General features: G+C 35.8%; 1 protein-coding gene across 1 annotated transcript in view; it reads right to left on the minus strand.

The window, feature by feature from the left end:
- Nucleotides 1-17,771, minus strand: part of LOC119065753 (pregnancy zone protein-like) — a 42,782-nt gene extending 25,011 nt beyond the window's left edge. Inside the window, exons 1-13 of the mRNA XM_037167909.2 lie at nt 17,622-17,771; nt 13,523-13,706; nt 12,705-12,858; nt 12,490-12,542; nt 11,902-11,922; nt 11,274-11,442; nt 10,458-10,542; nt 8,275-8,395; nt 6,288-6,402; nt 5,781-5,890; nt 4,166-4,327; nt 3,200-3,427; nt 2,033-2,096 (exon numbers count right to left, since the gene is read on the minus strand). Of these exons, the coding sequence (XP_037023804.2) occupies nt 2,033-2,096; nt 3,200-3,427; nt 4,166-4,327; nt 5,781-5,890; nt 6,288-6,402; nt 8,275-8,395; nt 10,458-10,542; nt 11,274-11,442; nt 11,902-11,922; nt 12,490-12,542; nt 12,705-12,858; nt 13,523-13,706; nt 17,622-17,704 (1,549 nt within the window). The 5' untranslated portion in view covers nt 17,705-17,771. The remainder of the gene's footprint in view (nt 1-2,032; nt 2,097-3,199; nt 3,428-4,165; nt 4,328-5,780; nt 5,891-6,287; nt 6,403-8,274; nt 8,396-10,457; nt 10,543-11,273; nt 11,443-11,901; nt 11,923-12,489; nt 12,543-12,704; nt 12,859-13,522; nt 13,707-17,621) is intronic.
- Nucleotides 17,772-19,232: the final 1,461 nt, after the last annotated feature.

A 19,232-nucleotide genomic window follows, 5' to 3' on the forward strand; every position in this document is an offset into this window, starting at 1 on the left:
ACATTTTAAAATTGTTAAAGAACAAAGTTGAGATGATAATCTCCAATTTCACACTAGGGCTAAAAACTGCTCTGACAGAGAACATAGCATCATTTTAATTTAGCTATGTTTATCACTGTTGTGTCTTATGGGGAAAAATGTGAAAAGACAACAGATTTTAGCTTTCACTTGATTAGCTGTTATTTTAAATAAAGAAGCACCAACTCACTTAAAAATGAATTCCTAGCTAAAACCTTCTCACAGAAAAAATTTGATGCCCAGAGCGATGCACTAATAAATTCTATCAAATATTTAGAGGAATCAAAAAACAAGTCTGAATAAATTCTTCCAGAAAATTGAAGAGAAAGACCACAGATCCCTTAAGTTATCTCACCAAGAGCTGAACAGGGAGATAAAATTATTCAAGAAAAATCTGTGGAGAAGATTCTTGTTTAAAGGAGTGAGTCCACATGACACATGGGAGAGCCTCAGAATTTCTGAGAAATTTGTATCAGCAGGTAAACACCACCAGCGTGGGCCAAAAAGGACAAAGGCAGCATAAAATGAAAGAAGGATATTTGACTCATCAAATTCTATAGACAAGAAACCAGCTGATTAAAATATTAAGTTGCAAACATATGCTATACTTCCTGAGAAAGAACGATTCTGTGAGTAAAGCCTTGAGCTCAGAGGGTGGAAATAGGAACCCAAGATTTTTACTAAATCTTGAAAACTAGTGTTTGTGCAGCTTTCATACTTTCTTGAGAGTTGATAACACTTTTTGTCCTAGAATTGATTACACTTAAGGCCCCACTGACATCTAATGTAGATGATGCAGATGATGACATTCGGGACTTTTGAGTTCATGAGATTTATATGAGATTTTGGGCTTGGGTTAATGGTATAAGGTATTGAGACATTTAGGTATGTTGGAATGAGGTGCATGCAATTAACCTGTGAGATGGATGTGAACCTTTCAGACCAGAGGGTGGACCAGAGGCAGAACAATGTATCCCCCAAGATATTCATGTCATAATCTCAAAAATACGTGTATATGTTACGTATGTTATATAGAAAAAGGGACTTTGCAAATGTGATTAACTCAATATAATCTTCCCTTGAGATGGGGAGATTATATTGGTTTATTAAGCGGACCCAGTATAATCACAATAATGTTTAAAAGAGAAAGGCAAGGATGAGGAACTAGAAATACTTTATTTTCTTCTATACAATATTTTATATAATTTTTAAACTTTTAAATTATAGTTGACATACAATATTAGTTTCAGGTGTACAACTTAGTGATCAGATATTATATAACGTACTAAGTGATCATCCCAATAAAGTTAGTATACATAGTTTTATGGCATTGGCAATTTATCTTGATCCGATTTCCCACTTTAATAAATATTTACCTTTAAACCGAGAGAGAGAGAGGGAGAGAGAGAGAGAGAGAGAGAGAGAGAGAGAGAGAGAGAGAGAGAAAGTTCTTTAGAAGCTGGAAAAGGCAAAGAAACAGATAATCATCTAAAGCTCTAGAATGAAAGTTGTCTTGCTAACACCTTGATATTAGCCCAGTGAGACTTGTGACCTACAGAGCTATAAAATGATAAATTTGCATGGTTTTAAGTCATAAAGTGTATGGTAGCCTATTACAGAAGAAATAGGAAACTAATACAAAGACATACAGAGTAAAACTTTCCTTTGGTGATTTTCTGCATTTCAATTATCTTCTGAATTTTAAAAATCATTATAAAGTGAGTATGTTTTATTTTAGGATTATACTCACTTTATAATAGAAACTTTCCTATGATTTAGGAAAATTTCTAAATAAAATTTAGAGATTTTATTTCTAAAATAAAATATAGACATGCTATAAAAAAGAAGAAAAATACTAAGTAGACTAAAATGAAACTTTTGTGTAAGTTTTCTCATGTTTGGTTTATGAAAGAGAATTGCAGACAATTTTCCCTAATGTAAAAATAACTTATTCTTGATAAAATCTTGCTTTGACAATATGAGAGAAAAACTAGGAAATCCTGAGAGTACTCACTGTTCCCTTGTTCAATGGACAACACATGGATACCAGACTGAGAAATGCTTCCTCTTGCTTTAATCTGAGACAGAGAGAAATGTGCTCAATATTATTCTGAAGGGCACATATTAAATATAATCAAAATGGTAACATATAAATAAACAAAAATTTCACTACTTTAACCCAGAAGTTATTTTTGATCTTCAAATATCCCTTCTAATATATTCCTATACATATAATTAATGTGCTTTAAGTGACAAACATATACTTATACAAGGTTTTTGTATTTTTCTTAATATTTACTTTGCATTATAAGTATTATCTCAACTTTACATATTCTTTAAAAAATATTTTAACATCTATTATATGCAAAGCAACCTATAATGAAGGCAGATGTAAAATATATATAACATTGTCTATAGTCTTCATTTAGAAAGCCACAAAACTAAATGTATTGACACTCTCTGGGTTCCATGCACTGAACTCAATAGTTTTAGGATTATATTTAATTTACATAGTAATCTTATAAAGTCTTACAAATGCCAACTCCAGTATTAGAGTGAGATGACTGACTTTTCTCTTCATAGATGAGAGTTGGTACATTGACCAAGCTACAGAAGCAGGAAACAATAAAGCTAAGATTGTAACTTACTGTCAACTTTTAATTTTTTACTAAAATTTTAGAGAATGTTATAGTTAATATTTCTATACAGAACTTTCTATACATAACATTTTTCTTGTAGTAAAGACTTACTTGGGTAACTACTAGCTTTGAGTATGTTAATTTGGGGACATAAATAGGTATATTGGCCTTAAAAATATCACACTAATTTATAATATGTCTGTGAAGGTACTTTTCCCTGGACTTATACCAGTCATAAACTTCATCAATTATTCAAACTTTTATAAGTATGCAATGCTACTACTTTATTGTTTTAATTTTTACTTCTCCCACTATTGTCAAAATTTATTTTTCCAGATTATTGTCTAACATTTTATATCTTGCTGAACGTATTCTTGATTCTTATCTTGTGTTTACTTATATACTAAAAATTTCTCTTCAAGCATAAAAACAAAAAATATACATATTTATGTTGGTATTTGATAAAGGGCATTACTTAGATAGGAACTCAATCTTTTGGGATCTACACAATTGAGAAGAGCTACAGTGGCTTTCATTCTCACCAAATAATAGAAGGTTAACTCCTTTTCATCTTTGATAGTCTGTCCATTCAGAATGTAGTGCACCCGGATCTCTTGGGTTTTCCCGCAGGCTATGGTACCAGCAACAAGTTCAAGGTGAACATAACTCTTGCTCGGAGAAAAAACATGCTTTACAGTTTGATGTGCTCGTGAATGAATTTCTTCAAGCCAATGGCTATTAGAACAGCTGGAATCCTTTTTGTAAATGACCTAATGGAAGGAATAAAAGTCTTACATAGTCTATTTTAATATGTATTATATATTGTATTTGTTAGTCACTTTCTATAATTTGCTGAAAATTTTATATAAACCATGTTTGCTTTGTTCTATTACAGGCTTCTTTCCCAAATAAAACATAATCTATGAATGACTTTCCCTTAAGTTTATTTTAGATTATACTGTACTGATTTAGTAGATATTATTCACTCACGATCAAGACCAATTAGTTTTTCTTAATACCCTTATGGCTGTAAATCACACAGGATCATTTGAACACTCAATACAAGACAAAAAGTAGTATACCGAAGAAGCCAAGAAAAATGTAATTTTATTATAAAATTGTAAAAATATTAAAATTTTCAAGAGAATATCAAAGTGATCTAATAAATATCTCCTGAAACTAGATGATGTTATAAACAGAGTCAATTTAACAAAGCCAACCTAACAGAGCCAATCTATAAAATTCTGACAAAAATCTTTTTGTTTCTGTGGGAGTGTGGGGTGGGTGGAGAGAGAGCAACGGGGGAAAATTGGGACAACTTTAATTGGACAACAATAAAACAAAGAATTTTTTTGTTTCTTAAAATTTAAGTCTCTACATTGCTGAACTTCCATTTTACTCTTTATCATCTTTTGTTTTATTCCTCGACTCGTGCTTCTCACATGTCCTCGAATTATGTAGCCCTAGTGATCTCTATCTTTTTGGTTCCCGATGCGCTTTCCACTTACTGTGACTGTAATAGAAGAAGATGTGAGGTTGGTGGTATCAATGGAAATAGTTGCCAACCCATGCTCATTCGTAGTAAAGTGGGAATGGTATTCAGTGTTATCCAAAAGGACAGTTAGAGTTTTATTAGGGAGTGGCTGATCCTTCTCATCAACTAGAAGAACCTGGAAATAAGAAAGTGATAGGTGGTTTCTAGTGTAATACAGTTATAACATCATCATCCATTCTTTGTTGTGTTCACCATTGACATCTTGGTCACTGTCATTTACTGCAGATCTTAGAATCTAGAAATAAGATTTGCTTTCTGGCCTCTGAATTATTGCTACTTTTGATATGTCAATTTAGATAATTCATGGGCATTCAACTGAAAATATTCCAAAGTGGACTCATGGTGTTACCTTTCTAAATTTTCTTCATGTCTGGTGTTCTCTATCTTAGTACATGATACTTCTATCCATCCTGTAGTTTATGCAGAAATATTGAGGTCTTTTTTTCCTGTCATTTTCTCTATTACTGCCTATATCTAACCCATTGCCAAATTCTATCTCTTCCCTTGTAAAACATATTTTATTGCTATTTACTTCTCTCCAAATCTATTGCTTCCATTCCAGTTAAAAACACAACATTTCTCCCCAGATGGTTTCCATTAGCTTTCTATTTAATCTTATGCAGTCCATCTTCTTGCTGCTTCCTCCTTGCTTTAAATCATGTTATTCTTAAAATCTTCAGTAATTTCTCAACTCAAAATTCTAAACATATACTACAAAGCCCCTTAAAGCTCATTTTAGCTTACCTATAGCTAGTCAGTCAATATAGTTATACCTTCTAAGTCAGCCAGTCACACTGGCTACTTCTTAATTCTTTGCTCTTGAAAAGCTGTTTCACAGTTAGAGCTTTGGACATTCTCCCACCTTTCTTAAATTTCTGGCCAAGTCACACTAATCTTTCAGGTCTTCAGTTTCCTCATGCTTTTCTACCAAACTGAAATGATCTTGTTTAATCATATCTATGTATTGATTAGTTTGTCAATTTAATATGAAATACTGGAATAAATGAAGACAATATAAAATTCATATTATGCCACCGAAATGAGGAAACTGGCTATATACTGTCAGTTCAAAGATTAGTGACTACAAAGCAAATATGCCCAGAAATCTTGCATTTCTTATATAAAAGAAAATTGATTATTTACTAAATTGCATCTTGGTCCTAAAATTTATCAATATTACTAGCAGTATTGAGACTTGAAACAAATAAAAATATTTTTTGAGAAAGATTAAAAACTATCAATAATTTAAAAAATTAATCATCTAGTTGAAAGACTTTATTTTTTATTTAGAAAATTATATTATAAAATTATTGTTTAAAAGAATATGCAGCCTAAACTACTCAGAAGAAATTAATATAGAGATATGTTAGAAAGTTGATTGATAAAATTGTGCTTCGATTTTCTGGGTTTTGTGATGACATTGCCTTTTAAGTTTGTAATTTGCTATAATTTATTTTCTTACTACACATAAATATTAATTTACATAATACATTTTGATTTTGTGATATGAAAATTCATTTTATTAAAAGCCACACCCCCAAATTATGCTTATATTAAAGATATTTTACCTGCCCAAAGAAAGGGAGCCCACGTCTATAATATGAATCCACTTTTTTAAATACCAGTTTGCTTAAGGTATTGGTGATTTTACATGATCCATGCCCAGTTAATTTCAACCCTGAAAAAAATAAGCGCATTTGAATAGTTCTATGTATTCAATTCACCTCCTACCTTCATCCCCGCTTCACTCCATCACAATAAAATACCATCCATATCTTTTTTTCTTAATCTTTCCGGGTTTTTTGCACATACAAAGTACATGCAATTGGATATTAACCCAAAAGGTCACTGGTTTGATTACAAGTCAGGGCACATGGCTGTGTTTTGTGCCAGGTTTTGTGCACGCATGCACACACACACGTATAAATTCTTTTTAGATTTCTAATTTCTCGAGAACTGGGATCTTGCTATTTTCACAGTCCCTACAAACAATAAAGTATTTTATATGGAATAAAATTTTGACAAAAGTTAAAAAATTAATAAATGAAGAATTAATACTTAGAAATAATACTAACCTGTTCCTTCTTCTCTGATCTTGGCTTCCACTTTTAACTCCATGCCATACCTTTTCAGTTGCAGCTGAAATACTTTAGTCTTTACGAGTTGTGTAAAACAGCCTTTCTTGTCTGCCTGAAGAGAGAGAAAGAGAATTCCTAGATCTTGTGATTTGCTAGCAAAAGAGTTAGCTATTAACCTATGGAAGTTTTTTTGTTGGCTATGGAAGAAAATTTCATAAATATTCTGATCATCTTTTAGTCACTTACCCTTTTTTAAGCCCCAAAATGTCATAAAATGTCTTCATTAATCATTCAGTTACTCTTGCCAATCTTTGCCTCCTTTCTTTTCTTGAGAGCCTACCTCATTTTCGCCTTTTTAAACTTCCTGGATTGTCCAAATTTGACACAGTATTTTTCAATTAAATTTTTGCATGTGTCGTTCCTCATTTGATAACATTCTTTCTCCCATTCATTTCTTGGTCAACAGTTATTACTCTTCCAAACACAACCCAGATACAACAACTAACAAGCCTCTGTAACCATCTCCACCTAAATATTGGCTAAGGATTATATTTTCTGAACTGCATTTCCTCAGTCTCAAAAATTAATAAAAACAAATATATTCACTGAGTAGATGAATTATTATAACATAGTCATGCATCACTTAACAATGGGGATACATTCAGAGAAATGCATCTTGAGGTAGTTGTGCAAACATCATAGAGTGGAGTGTATCTAAACATGCCTAGATGGCATAGCCTAGTACACACCCAGGCTGTATGGGGTAGACCATTGTTCCAAGGCTACAAGCCTGTATAGCATGTTACTGTACGAAACAACATGAGGGTAAATCAACATAAGAGAAAATGCTGCAATTAAGAGAGACATAGTAAACGCGAGCTGTATGAGGCGCTGCTGGCATGATGTGGTAGATGGCTTTAAAAAATACAATTTTTTTATAAGTAGAAAGAGTACACTCTAAAATAATGATAAAAAATATAGCATAGTAAATACCTATACCAGCAACATAGTCATTGATTACCGAATATTATGAATTGTACCTAACTGCATGTGCTATACTTTTATGGGACTGGTAGAGCATTAGGATGGATTACACCAGAATCACCACAACAGGTAAGTAATGTGTTGCAGTGAGATATTACAGAGAGGAGTGGACCAGGCCTATTATTGGCTATAGCATCTTAATGCAGCACGTGACTATAATCAGATTTCTAAACTAAACACTGAGAGCCATGCTTTAATAAAGATTTATTTTTGTTTTTGTAGTTACATGAAAATAATTGCTGCATAATCAAATTTAATTATATTTAATTATATGTTGAGGTCATGACTCACTTGGAAATAAAAATTAATCTTAGTTTCTCTGATATATTAAAGATTTTGGCTGCTAGGTTTCTCTCATACTTATCTAGCAAATTTTAGATACTTCTACATCCTTTTATGGCCTTATACCTGGCGTGTTGATTGCAGTTGGAAGAAAATTATAAAATTAGTTAAACAAATATCACTATAAATTAATGAGCCTAACCCTCAAGTGGGGTCTGAATGTTACCACACAATTTTATGATGTTTCCCTTACTTCACAATTTTTCAAAGTGACTATTTCAAACACTACTCTCTATTGTATCATATTCAGAGCACAGTATTCTACTGTATTCCTAATAATATTATAATCTAGGAGAAAACAAAGACCTGTTTCTCTTTCTTTCTTTCTTTCTTTCTTTCTTTCTTTCTTTCTTTCTTTCTTTCTTTCTTTCTTCCTTCCTTCCTTCCTTCCTTCCTTCCTTCCTTCCTTCCTTCCTTCCTTTCTTTCTTTCTTTCTTTCTTTTTCTTTCTTTCTTTCTTTCTTTCCTTCTTTCTTTCTTTCTTTTTAATTTAATTATTTTTCAACTATAGTTTTCTGTCTTTTACTCCCATCCCAGCCCACCTCCCCCCCCCATAAAGATCTGGTTTTAATATCCTGGGGAGAATGGTTTTCATATACCTGTTGACTGAATTCTTCACAGATACTTTGTGAATGTCCTCCTGTACAGGAATAGGAATGTGGATATTTTCTGCATACATTAATTGTCACCAGACCAGGGACAGGCTTTCCATATGTGTATCTATAACAATAAAGCAGTCATACAAAAATACATTTAATATAAATAACTTGTTTTTCCCATGACTTGATCCATTCATATATCCATCTCGTTCATTGAGAGCAGTTGTATTTCCTTCTACAGCATTTGTACTTTAAAAGCACTTATTCTGAAACGGTCACAATTATCTGAGTAAGCATACATCTATAAAATATATGGAGAAAATACTGAATCTTTTGAAACACCTCCACATAAAAAATTGACAATGTGGTTTTGCTCAGATCTTTCCTCCCCAAGGTGAGGTTTTATTATAAGCTGATTTTATTTCTGTTTTTCTCTGATGTCAGACTACCTAGGTTATGATTCCAGCTTTGAAAAATACCTCTTAACTTTTATGTATTTTAAGGGGATAAAAGAGAAGTTAAATGGGAAAGCACTAGCTATAAAACAAAAGTGTTATCAGTAAATATTATCATAATGACTAATTCTGGTTCTGCCAAATCAGAAAGAAGGATATAATGTGGTATGGTCTGCAGGTTTGTGTGTGTCCAAATTCATATCTGGAAATTCTAATCTCCAAAGAGGATAGCATTAGGGTGTAAGGCCTTTGGGAGGTGCTTAAATCAAGAGGGCGGAACCTTCATGAGTGGGGTTAGTGCTCTTATACAAGAGGTGCCAGAGAGATCCCTGGCCTCTTTCACCATGTGAGGACGAGGGGGGAAAGCACCAACTTGGAACCAAAAAGAGGACCTTCACCAGAACCTGATTATGCTCTCACCTCAATCCTGGATTTCCCAGCCTCTAGAACAGTGGGCAATAAATTCCTGTTGTTTGTAAGCTACCCAGCCTGTGGTATTTTAATACAGCCTCCTGAATGGACTAAGACATGATGTGAAGTCAAATTTAGTTTATTGTTTCTCAAACTGTGCTGTACACACCACCTATGTTGAAACCACTTGAGATATACGTATTGAGATTCGGAATCCCGAATCTCTCTTAAGATTCATGATTAGAATCTCTCTGTAGATGAGGCTCAGGAATTTACATTTTAACTAAGCACCTCCACAAACTCTAATGCACATTTAAGTTTGAAACCTATTGGCCAAACTGTGAGGAAGAGGAGATTTGGGCTCAGTGTCCCCAAACTTCTCTTTTTTAAAAAATAAAATTTCCCCCAGTTTCTATAAGTACTAATAAAATAGTAAGTTATTTAGTACATTTTGATCACTTTGTTGAATCTCATGGTTAAGTCTGAATCAAAAGGTATTTCCTATGCTGGAAAAATTTAAAGCATCAAAACTAGTAAGAAGATTGAAAACATGTTTCTCATTCTGTTTTCAAAAGCAAGGGGCGATGTCTCTCCTTGGTGCGTGTGGGGATGTCCTACTGCACCAAAAGGCAATCTGGGAAGAAATAACTATGACACATATTTTGAATTCTACATTATGTATCCAGCATTTAAAATAAAGGGCCAGTTTAGCTTCTTCTAAATTTCGGTAGTTTAAGAATTCCGGAGCAATAAAAACAATGGGGCTGGCAGAACACAGAATAACACAGAAGTCATGAGCATGAGCTCCAGGGTTGGACAGTCTAGGCCCAAGTTAGCACAGTGCCTAGGAACCATAAATGCTTATAAAGCTAGATTTATTTTTAATTGCAGAGGAGAGAATGTTGGTGATGAGTTTAGTGTCTGCAGCCAGACTATCGAATTTAAATTCCAGTCTGCCATTTACCACTTGTTGGAGCTTGAGCAAGTTTTTTTTTAAAATCCTTTATGTGTTAGAGTTTCCTCATCTGTAAATTGTGGCTAACTATCCCCATCACACAGGGTTAATGTAAGACTAAAAATGTTAATAAGTGCAAGGCACTTTAATCATTGTGTAGCACATTTTAAGTGCTCAGTAAATGATTTTAATATTACTAGTAAAAGTGCCATATGCTACCATTCCTGCTCCCTAATCAGGGCTCAGCCAAGTGGGAAAGAGAGTCGCTCCTTCTGTAGTTAAAATACTTCCAAGTCCATTAACAATTATTTGCAATACAAGTGAAGGAGGAAAGTAGAAAGGAGATGAGAAATGTAACTTACAGGCCGCACGCGGTTACCTCAAATGCTTCATCTAGAAAACCAATAGTCTTGGGCATTTTCAGTTGGACCTCAAATTTGGGCAAAACTGTTGTCAGTAGAAGAAAAAAAGAGGTGAGCATGGGCAGGAGATCTTGCAGGTGTTACTAATAATTGTATTAGAGAACCTTTATCGTAAGATTACATGAAATGATTTCATTTATAAGTTGGAACAGCAGGGACACTACTGAGAAAGGAGATGTCATTCACAATCATGGACAGCTGGTGTCACATTAATTTGGTTAAGCTGGCACTACATTTCCTAGAATCTTCTTGTCCTGAATTTGTTCAGTATTTCAAAGGTAGAAGAAAAGCAGCACCTTAGGTTTCTGAAGATTGTCGTGGTTAGATGTGGTAACAGGTACAGTGAGGTCGGTAGGTTCCATTTGTTCTTATTCTTTCCCTCAGTGTCCAGTTCTTCTCCTGAACTGCTAGCCCTGCTGACAGGCCCTAGAGCCACCCCAGACATTCGGCTACAGAAACACTGAAGTGGTTGCAATGAAGCGGTAACAGCCTTTCATAAGATGGCTCTATCAGTTTTTCTTCGTGGTTCACTCTGGCAGCTGAACGTGCCCTTGCCAGGTCTGATTTATTTGTCCCCATCATTGCTTTGGGAGAACTATTAGCAATTTCCTCTGATCCATCAATTCCTGCTGGACACTTACTTTTCTGGCCCTTTCCACAGTTGTATAAAGTTAGTTATTCAGATAATAAATCCCTGCTAGCTGAGCTTAAATACTCTAATGTTATAAATGTCTAGGGCACGTGCAAAATTCTTACCATATTCGTCCACCTCAAAGGAATGCTCTACTTTTCTCCCCGACTCCTTCTGCACGATGACCTTATAGGGACCCAGTGTGGGCTCCACTGAGAGTGGGAAAGAGAGCTGGTTGAGTCCCCCTGGCAATTCGAGGCTTTTCCATTGGAAAATTCGGTTCCTCTTAGGATTCTATAGGTAAAAATATTACGAGTTCATAGAAACAATGAATATGCAGACTTTTGATAAATAGACTTTGGGGAGTGTGATGTTGAGAGTTGGATAATTGATGGTGGGTAAATTGGCACCAAAGGCATTAGCAAGGTTTTATGAGAATTCTAGAGTGAGAAAAGGGCAATAAATTTATCAGCTATGAGATATTACAGATTATAGTATCTCCTTTTGAGAGTAGCCATATTTATTGTGGTCAAAAATATTGGAAGAGTCACTAAATTGCATCACCCCAGAGAATTTTGTTCCTTCATTTACATCTTAACCACTCTTCAAAAGATTTAAGAAAAAACAGAAAAAAACAGTGCTTATTTAGTTTTGGTGAAATGCCAGTGGGTACAGAAGAGGCGGAGAGAGTCAATTGAACATAACTTGTAGTAAGTCCTCATCCCAATTAAGGTACAATGATATATTACCTACCTCAATATAAACCACTGGGAACTGAAAAGAAAGAAATAATAGGGTGTGAGATAGAGTCTACAAAGAGAAAACTGCAATATCAGTGTTAATAGAGTGTCTGGGTCAGAGGAAGTGAATCTGTGTATTCCTTGTCCAGGCAAGGAATTGTGCCCCAATTTGCCTCACAGGACTCTACATATTTAGTTTGGGATATACATCTCTTAGGAAGTCATACCTTTCCCTTTATGAAATAATGTAAAGTTGAGGAAACTTATACTTAGATTTTAAAAAGCCCGAATAGTAAGTTTATTTTGCAGATGATATTTATCTCTAAGAAATTCTCCATTTCTCTAAGACAATATTCAAATACAGTTATTTTTCCTTTTTTCAATAAAAGTAATTGGTATCTTTAAGAATATCATTTAAACAGTCTTTGATTTATTTTAAGAATGTAATTGATGAACTGACTTATCCTTCAGAAGTTGTACTTTTGTGAACGTTTTCTGTGATAGGGTTAAGTATCTCATATTGGTCTTAGGTTCCCCAAAAGAATAGGCTTTTAACTTTCTGCATGCTTCTCCAAACCCCACCCATCATTATGAGACTCACCGTTTCATTCAAAGGGAGAAAATTGACATCCACAGAGACGATGCGGAATCTCACTGAAACAGAGATTTTCCTCATGAAACCCTCAGGGGAAACCAAAGTAATAACACAGATAACAACATGCCAGGACTTCCACGACTGCAGAATAAAGTAGCAAAGAATCTCGCCTCCCAATCCCCAGCTGCTTAAGGTGCCCTTGTTCATTTGGTTCCTTATACCTGTTTGTCCTGGTTTGTAGACAGGTTTGTCTGTCTGGACAAAGACTAGACTCTCTACTTTCATTATTTGCATTGCCTTCCTCTTTTTGAACTCCTGGGTCGGTCCTTTCACCTGCACAGTGATGAATGCTGAGGAAGTTGGCAACTCTGGAATCTGTAAAACGGAAATATGAGCTGAGGGATCTGCCCAGATTGACTCGCTTCTGAGTGTTTCAGCCTTTATGATATTCTCATTTTTCTGGTTAGTTCCAAGAGAATTAGTAGGGGATATGGTAAAGGATTATTTCCCCTGTTTTATAGATTATTATGATTGTATAACAGTACAGTAACAATTCATTGGTTCAATTAAAGGGAAATAGCATGGCAAAAAAACAATCTTCAATCAGCGATCACATTCAACCAGCAATGACAGTGAGGAAATAACATGCTTGTATTTTCACAGCAATTATATCTTATATTGGTAGTAAGACAGTATGATTAACTAAATATTTAATTCCTTAAGTAATAGAAGGTAACTAGGGCAATACATTAGCCATCAGCCACCTGTGAGATCTTAGATAAGTCCCTTAAGCTGACCAGTCTTAGTATTTATATGTCTGGTGGCATAAATATTGTCTTAGAAGTTTAAGAGCAAACAAAATCTTTCCTATGTCTACAGTTAGCTTTTGTATATTCCACTAGATCTGTTTGTAAATATTATCTAAGCACATTCAGTAGCATTTCATCATGCATTTCTATTGCTGGGGGTCAGAACACAAGGCTTCAACTGATCTGTGCTTTCATTAACAATCTCCCTTATCCCGAAGAGTGATGCTGACAGTGAAGGGGCTGCAGTAGAAGGAGTCCTTCTCTGTCACCAGGTCTGACAGGAGGGCCTGGGTGTGTACTCCATACTCCAGAATCATGTTCAGTGTCACGGTCTCATTCAGATGATTAAGCATGATGCAGGCTTTCTCAGGAACTCCACTGTACAGTTGTGATGGGACCACCACCAGGTACTGCCTGTGGAGAAGGAGAGTCCGGCTCAAGCATGGAGGGGTTACAAAGACATCATTATTGTGGCTGCTTCCAAGATAATCTTTGTTATTGTCACCAATCAGAACAAAGCCAGATTTCATCAGGAGTGTAGAGGAGCATATTCTTCGATCCAAAGCCTATTCAAAAGATTTTAGAAACTCAGAAACCCAATAAGCTAAACATGTATATCCCTCTCTTTTAGAAACATCTGCCCTGGATATTTGTAAACCTATTTATAAGCTATGGATAAGCAATCCATGAATATTATGTATTTTGGACAAATAATTTACAACTTTAGAAATAGATCAAGAAAATGTGATTATATAGTGAAATATTATTCAGCCTTAAATATGAAATGTTAAAGAGACTTACCTAAGAAAAAGAAGATAAAAAAGATGAACAGTGAAAGAACAGCAAACTCACAGTTATTAACAGCCACACCTAAAACAAAAGCAAACTAAGAGGACAGCTAAATCAGGAGCAGAACCATAGAAATGAAGATCGCATGGAGGGTTAGCAATAGGGGAGTGGGAGAAGGAGAAGGTGGGAGAAGGTACAGAAAATAAGTAGCATAGATGGTAGGTAGAAAATAGATAGGGGGAAGGGCAAGAATAGTATGGGAAATATAGAATCTAAAGAACTTGAGACACGTGGTCATAAACTAAAGGAGGGGATGTACAGGGTGGAGGGGAATGAAGGGGGGAATAGAACAACTGTAATGGCATAATTAATAAAATATATTTTAAAAAAGGAAGGAAATCCTGCCATTTGTGACAACAATGGCCATCCACGTTGAGTACATTATGCTTAATGAAATAAGCCAGGGAAGAATAACTCTGCATGATAACACTTACATGTGAAATCTAAAAATAAATAAATACAGATTCATAGATAGAGATCAGGCTGAAAGCTCTGAGCAGGGGACTTGGGTGGCGGAAGGATTGAGCAAAAAAGATAAAGAAGCCATGGATGCTATGGACGCTGACAATTGCATGGTAATGGTGGAAGGTGGATGGAGGGAGAAGAGGGTATAGGCAGAAAAATACTAATGGAAAAAATACAATAAAAAACTATTAAAATTAATTAAGTAAAATATAAAAAAAGAATGAAAGAAAATCAAATTAATAGCAACAGAATAAACAAATGGTTGCCAGGGTAGGATGTGGGAGGAATAGAGATATGCTGGTAAGAGGGTACAGACTTTCAGTTATAAGATGAATAAGGCCTCAGGATCTACTATAAAACATGGTGGCCATAGTTGATAATACTCTTTTGTATAACCTAAATTTGCTAAGAGAGTAGTACTTAATGATGTCACCAGAAAAAAAAATAGTAAATATGTGAAAAAGGCATGTGTTAATTAACTCAACAAGGGGATTACTTTCATAATATATACATATATCAAATCATCACACTGGCTACTTTCAATATCTTATAATTTTTTCATCGATTGTCAACAAAGCAGAAAAAACACTATTTTCTTTAACAAAAACAAAATGTGATTAATTAATTAATCATCACTGACAGCATAAAAACCTCTCTTCTTGTAGTCTTGGGCTTGTTTCATATGGAAGATATCAAGAAATTTCATTGTTCCAGGGAATAATAAAAAGATACCATTTAATACATAAGGAAGACTTGAATTGCTTTTCACTACCTTTGTTTATTTATTTATTTTACTTTATTTTTATTGTTTACACTATTACAGATGTCCCCATTTCTCAACCCTTGCTTTTGTTTTTTATTACTATTTTAGAAGCAACTTTAGCTCTTTTCTATCTTTCATTCTCTGGTAATTAAAGAAAAGCCATGACAAGCTAGCCTAATTACCACATTATCACATATACCCAGAATAAAATATCACTCTCTTGTGGCTCTTTGCTTATTATTTATAATCACCCAAATATGCTGCATTTTCAGAAGCTCTGCTTGCTCATGCCTTTTGTCCTTCTGAGAGGGTCCTTGTATGAAGAGCAGACCAATAAAATGTCATTGGTCTGGTGAAAATAGCATAAAGTATATAAAACAAAATGGAGTTACTTATGTCAACCAAGATGGCTGCCAGTCAGCCATGACACTTAGGTTCAAGAGGAAACTACCTAAGTCATGCTAGACATATCTGTCAAGGAGACACACCTAAGATATCTGCACATGTGGTGAGAACAGCTGTGTCTGCAGAGCGGGACCACCTATAGATAGGTTCCTAGAGAAATTCCCTACTTGGCTCAAGGGTGCCCAGACACTTATCAAGAGACCCAGAAGGGTGGTACACCACCCTCAAGGGAATAAATGAGGCAAGTTCCAGACTACTGCTGAGACAGCTGAGCTCCACACACTAGAGTGCTGTTCCACACCATGCTGATCTACCTTGGCATCAGCTGCTGTAGGTTTTGCCCTGATGGACTGAAGACTTTATCTGCCCTGCTGCCCACCTGGCTCCAGAGATCCTTCCTTGCAAGACACTGATGGATCCCTTGTCCACCGTACTGTCTCCCTCTTCTGTTGATTGAGATTCTTGGATTCTGTGTGTGTATGTTACACATTGACTGCTGTGTGTATGTTATATTTCTTTTAGATTGTTCGGGTATGAGTAGGATATTAATGTATGTTGATGTTCTACTTTGAGTGCACCTGCATTCAATAAAAGCTGAGTGAATAGCATAGTTACCTTGTGTGGCTCTTGTCTCTTCCTTGGTGTTGGGTTGCTCAGCAGGCAACTAGCCCAGCAGTTGCCCGGCTGACTTACAGGAAAGACTTTATTGTGAACATACTCTGGGGGCCCCTTGTCTATCTGTAAAACTTATATTTGTTTCATAAAACTTATCTTGAAAACAATTGTCTCTATGCAGTCTTCAGTGATGCCCCTTCCCTTATTCCAGCTCCCATAACGAGTTAAGTTTCTTTTGTAAATATTCTCCAGAATCCTGCAAGGCCTATTTCTGGTTTTGCACTGCATTTCATTCTGTGCACCAACTCTCTTATCTCTACTGTAGAGAATCCAAATTTCGTTAATCTTTGTTAGTACCAACATCTAATGCTAGCCACGAAAGTTTTGCTGAAGGATTGAGTGAACTGATACACAAATCCTGGCTTGTCTGTAGGTTTGCATCCATCTTCTCAAGCCCTGACTTGAGGAAAGGCAAACAATCGAGTCACTTCTCAATGACCATGACACTGCAGCCCTTTTCATGAGCCAATATTAAATTTATTTTTTTGGGGGGGTGAAGAGTTCAGAATTCTATGTTTTCTATATTTTATGAGTGCTATAGAATTCTATAGTTTTTAATTTTTAGTTTTTAAAAAATTTAAATTTTTATTTGGTGAATATTTCATAAATGTTACTGCCCTATGCCTGAGTTTTCTAAAATTAGACTATACTTTTTCCACATGTGCAATAAGAACTTTGAAAAAAAACTTTCATTGAATTTATTGGGGTGACATTGGTTAATAAAATTCTATAGGTTTCACGTGTACAATTCTGTAATACACCATCTGCACATGGTATTGTGTGTTCACCACCCCAGGTCAAGTCTCCTTCCATCACCATTTATTCCTCCATTACTTCTATCTACTTCCTCCTTTTCTCTCTGGTAATCATCATACTCTTGTCTGTGAGATTTAAAAAAATTTCTTCAACTTTTCACCTAGCCCCCAAATCTTCCTCTCTTCTGACAGGTGTCAGTCAGTTCTCTGTATCTATAAATCTGTTTCTAGCTTGTTTATCTCATTCATTAGATTCCACATGTAAGTGGAATGTCATAACAGCTTAGTGACCCTTCCAAGCCCTTCTGACAACAGATCATCTCACAGGGAATCAGAAAATAAAAAGATAGACATTAAGAAGCAGATAACGAAATGGGAAAAAGAAGGACAGTAGATTGTTCTGGAAATGTTGCTTACGGTTTTGCAGTAGCTGAGGCATCTCTGGGAAGGAGCAGGAGAAACAGAATTAAGGCGGGATTGGGCAAATCACCTCCCCTCATGGTGTGGAGAGGAAAAGGAAATCAAGAGAGTCTGAGCCCTTGACGCCGTGAACTCTGCTGCTGTTCCAGAATCACTGGTTTTTATTTTACCTGATGCTCAAGGAAAGTAAATTGGTAACCATTTATTTTTTGTAACATATTAACTGCTTCCAGTATAAAAAAATCAATTTCCACAACTATCAATATTCTTTCACCTTCTTCCACAAAATTTTTTAGAAATTTGAAAAATAGTGCTTTGAGGCTACACTGGCTCTGGTTATTAATCCTTAGTTTAAATATTTTTGAGGCAAAATGAAATACATTACATAACTTGATGAAATCAGTAATTTTGATTTCTCTTTCTTTTTTTAAAATAAGAACTATTAAATTAAATACACACCTGGGCACTAGAAGAGGAGCAGTCGAAACAGGTCTCAGTTGTGAATGTAGCCACTGAAATCGGTTACTTGGTACTATTTGTCAGGCAGAAGGAAACTGGCTTCTCAGAATTTGGTAAAGTAAGCGATGAGGAATGAAAGAATCAGGGATATGCAATTTTATTTATAAATGAGGAAATAATTTTAATAAAATTGGCATTTTTGAGCTTTCACAGTATGTCAAAGTTCTAAGTCCTTTCACATGTGGTCATTCACTTAACCTCACAGCAGCGCGATGAGGCACATGCTGTTTTATGACCATTTCACAGAGACATGGATACAGAAGTGAAGAGAAAGGAAATTTCATGAGGATACATGGAGGGTGAACGTGAGTGGCAGGGAGGGAGTTCAGTTGGAGACAGCGATGGTAGGATTTAGAGACACGGGGAACTAGATTCGGTGGGTATGTGGATGCTTCTCAGGGGTTGGGATGGCACTGGGACATGGTGCGATATCCAAGAAGGACCGTGATGCTGCAGACATTACCAGAGCACATTTCTGAAAATAGATGAGTGCAGAATAAATATCTGCTGGTTGTGTCCGTATTTGCTTCGAGTCATCGAGAGATGCTGGGCAGCAGCAGCATGTGCATTGATTGGCCATTTGAGCAAATCCGTTCGCAGGGATCAAATCCTGTCTCTCTTCAGCAGCCTGTGCTTTTCTCCTCCATCTAGTATTCTGTTCTCCTTCAACATCCCTCAGAGGCCATGTTCTCACGGCCTCAGCCGGGGCTGTGCAAGGTTATGATGTGGCCCCTCCTCCTGCCTGCATGATACCCTCGGGGCACAAATATCACTGCCAGCCTCCCAGTCTCGGCACCTTTCCTAGCCGATGGCTGTAATACCGATTTCTTTTCCCATAACTGGAGGTGCCACTTTCTTAAACCCATTATTACTTTCTTATGTCTCTGACGAATCCCAACCTGACTTTCATTCCTCCCAAGCCTTCAGAACTCCTTTCCTTCCTCACTCCCTTCTCCACTCACCCCTAGCCCCATCCCAGCCTCCCCCTTTGTTTGGGTGAAAGAGAAAAGTGTATATATGAACCCCTAGGCTTATTGGATTTCTGTGTGAATCTGAATGTGATTGTGAATGGAGGTGATGGTGTAAAGG

This window comes from Artibeus jamaicensis, unplaced genomic scaffold, assembly GCF_021234435.1.
Source record: "Artibeus jamaicensis isolate MK-2021 breed Jamaican fruit bat unplaced genomic scaffold, CSHL_Jam_final contig_233, whole genome shotgun sequence".
In the NCBI taxonomy this organism is placed as follows: Eukaryota; Metazoa; Chordata; class Mammalia; order Chiroptera; family Phyllostomidae; genus Artibeus; species Artibeus jamaicensis.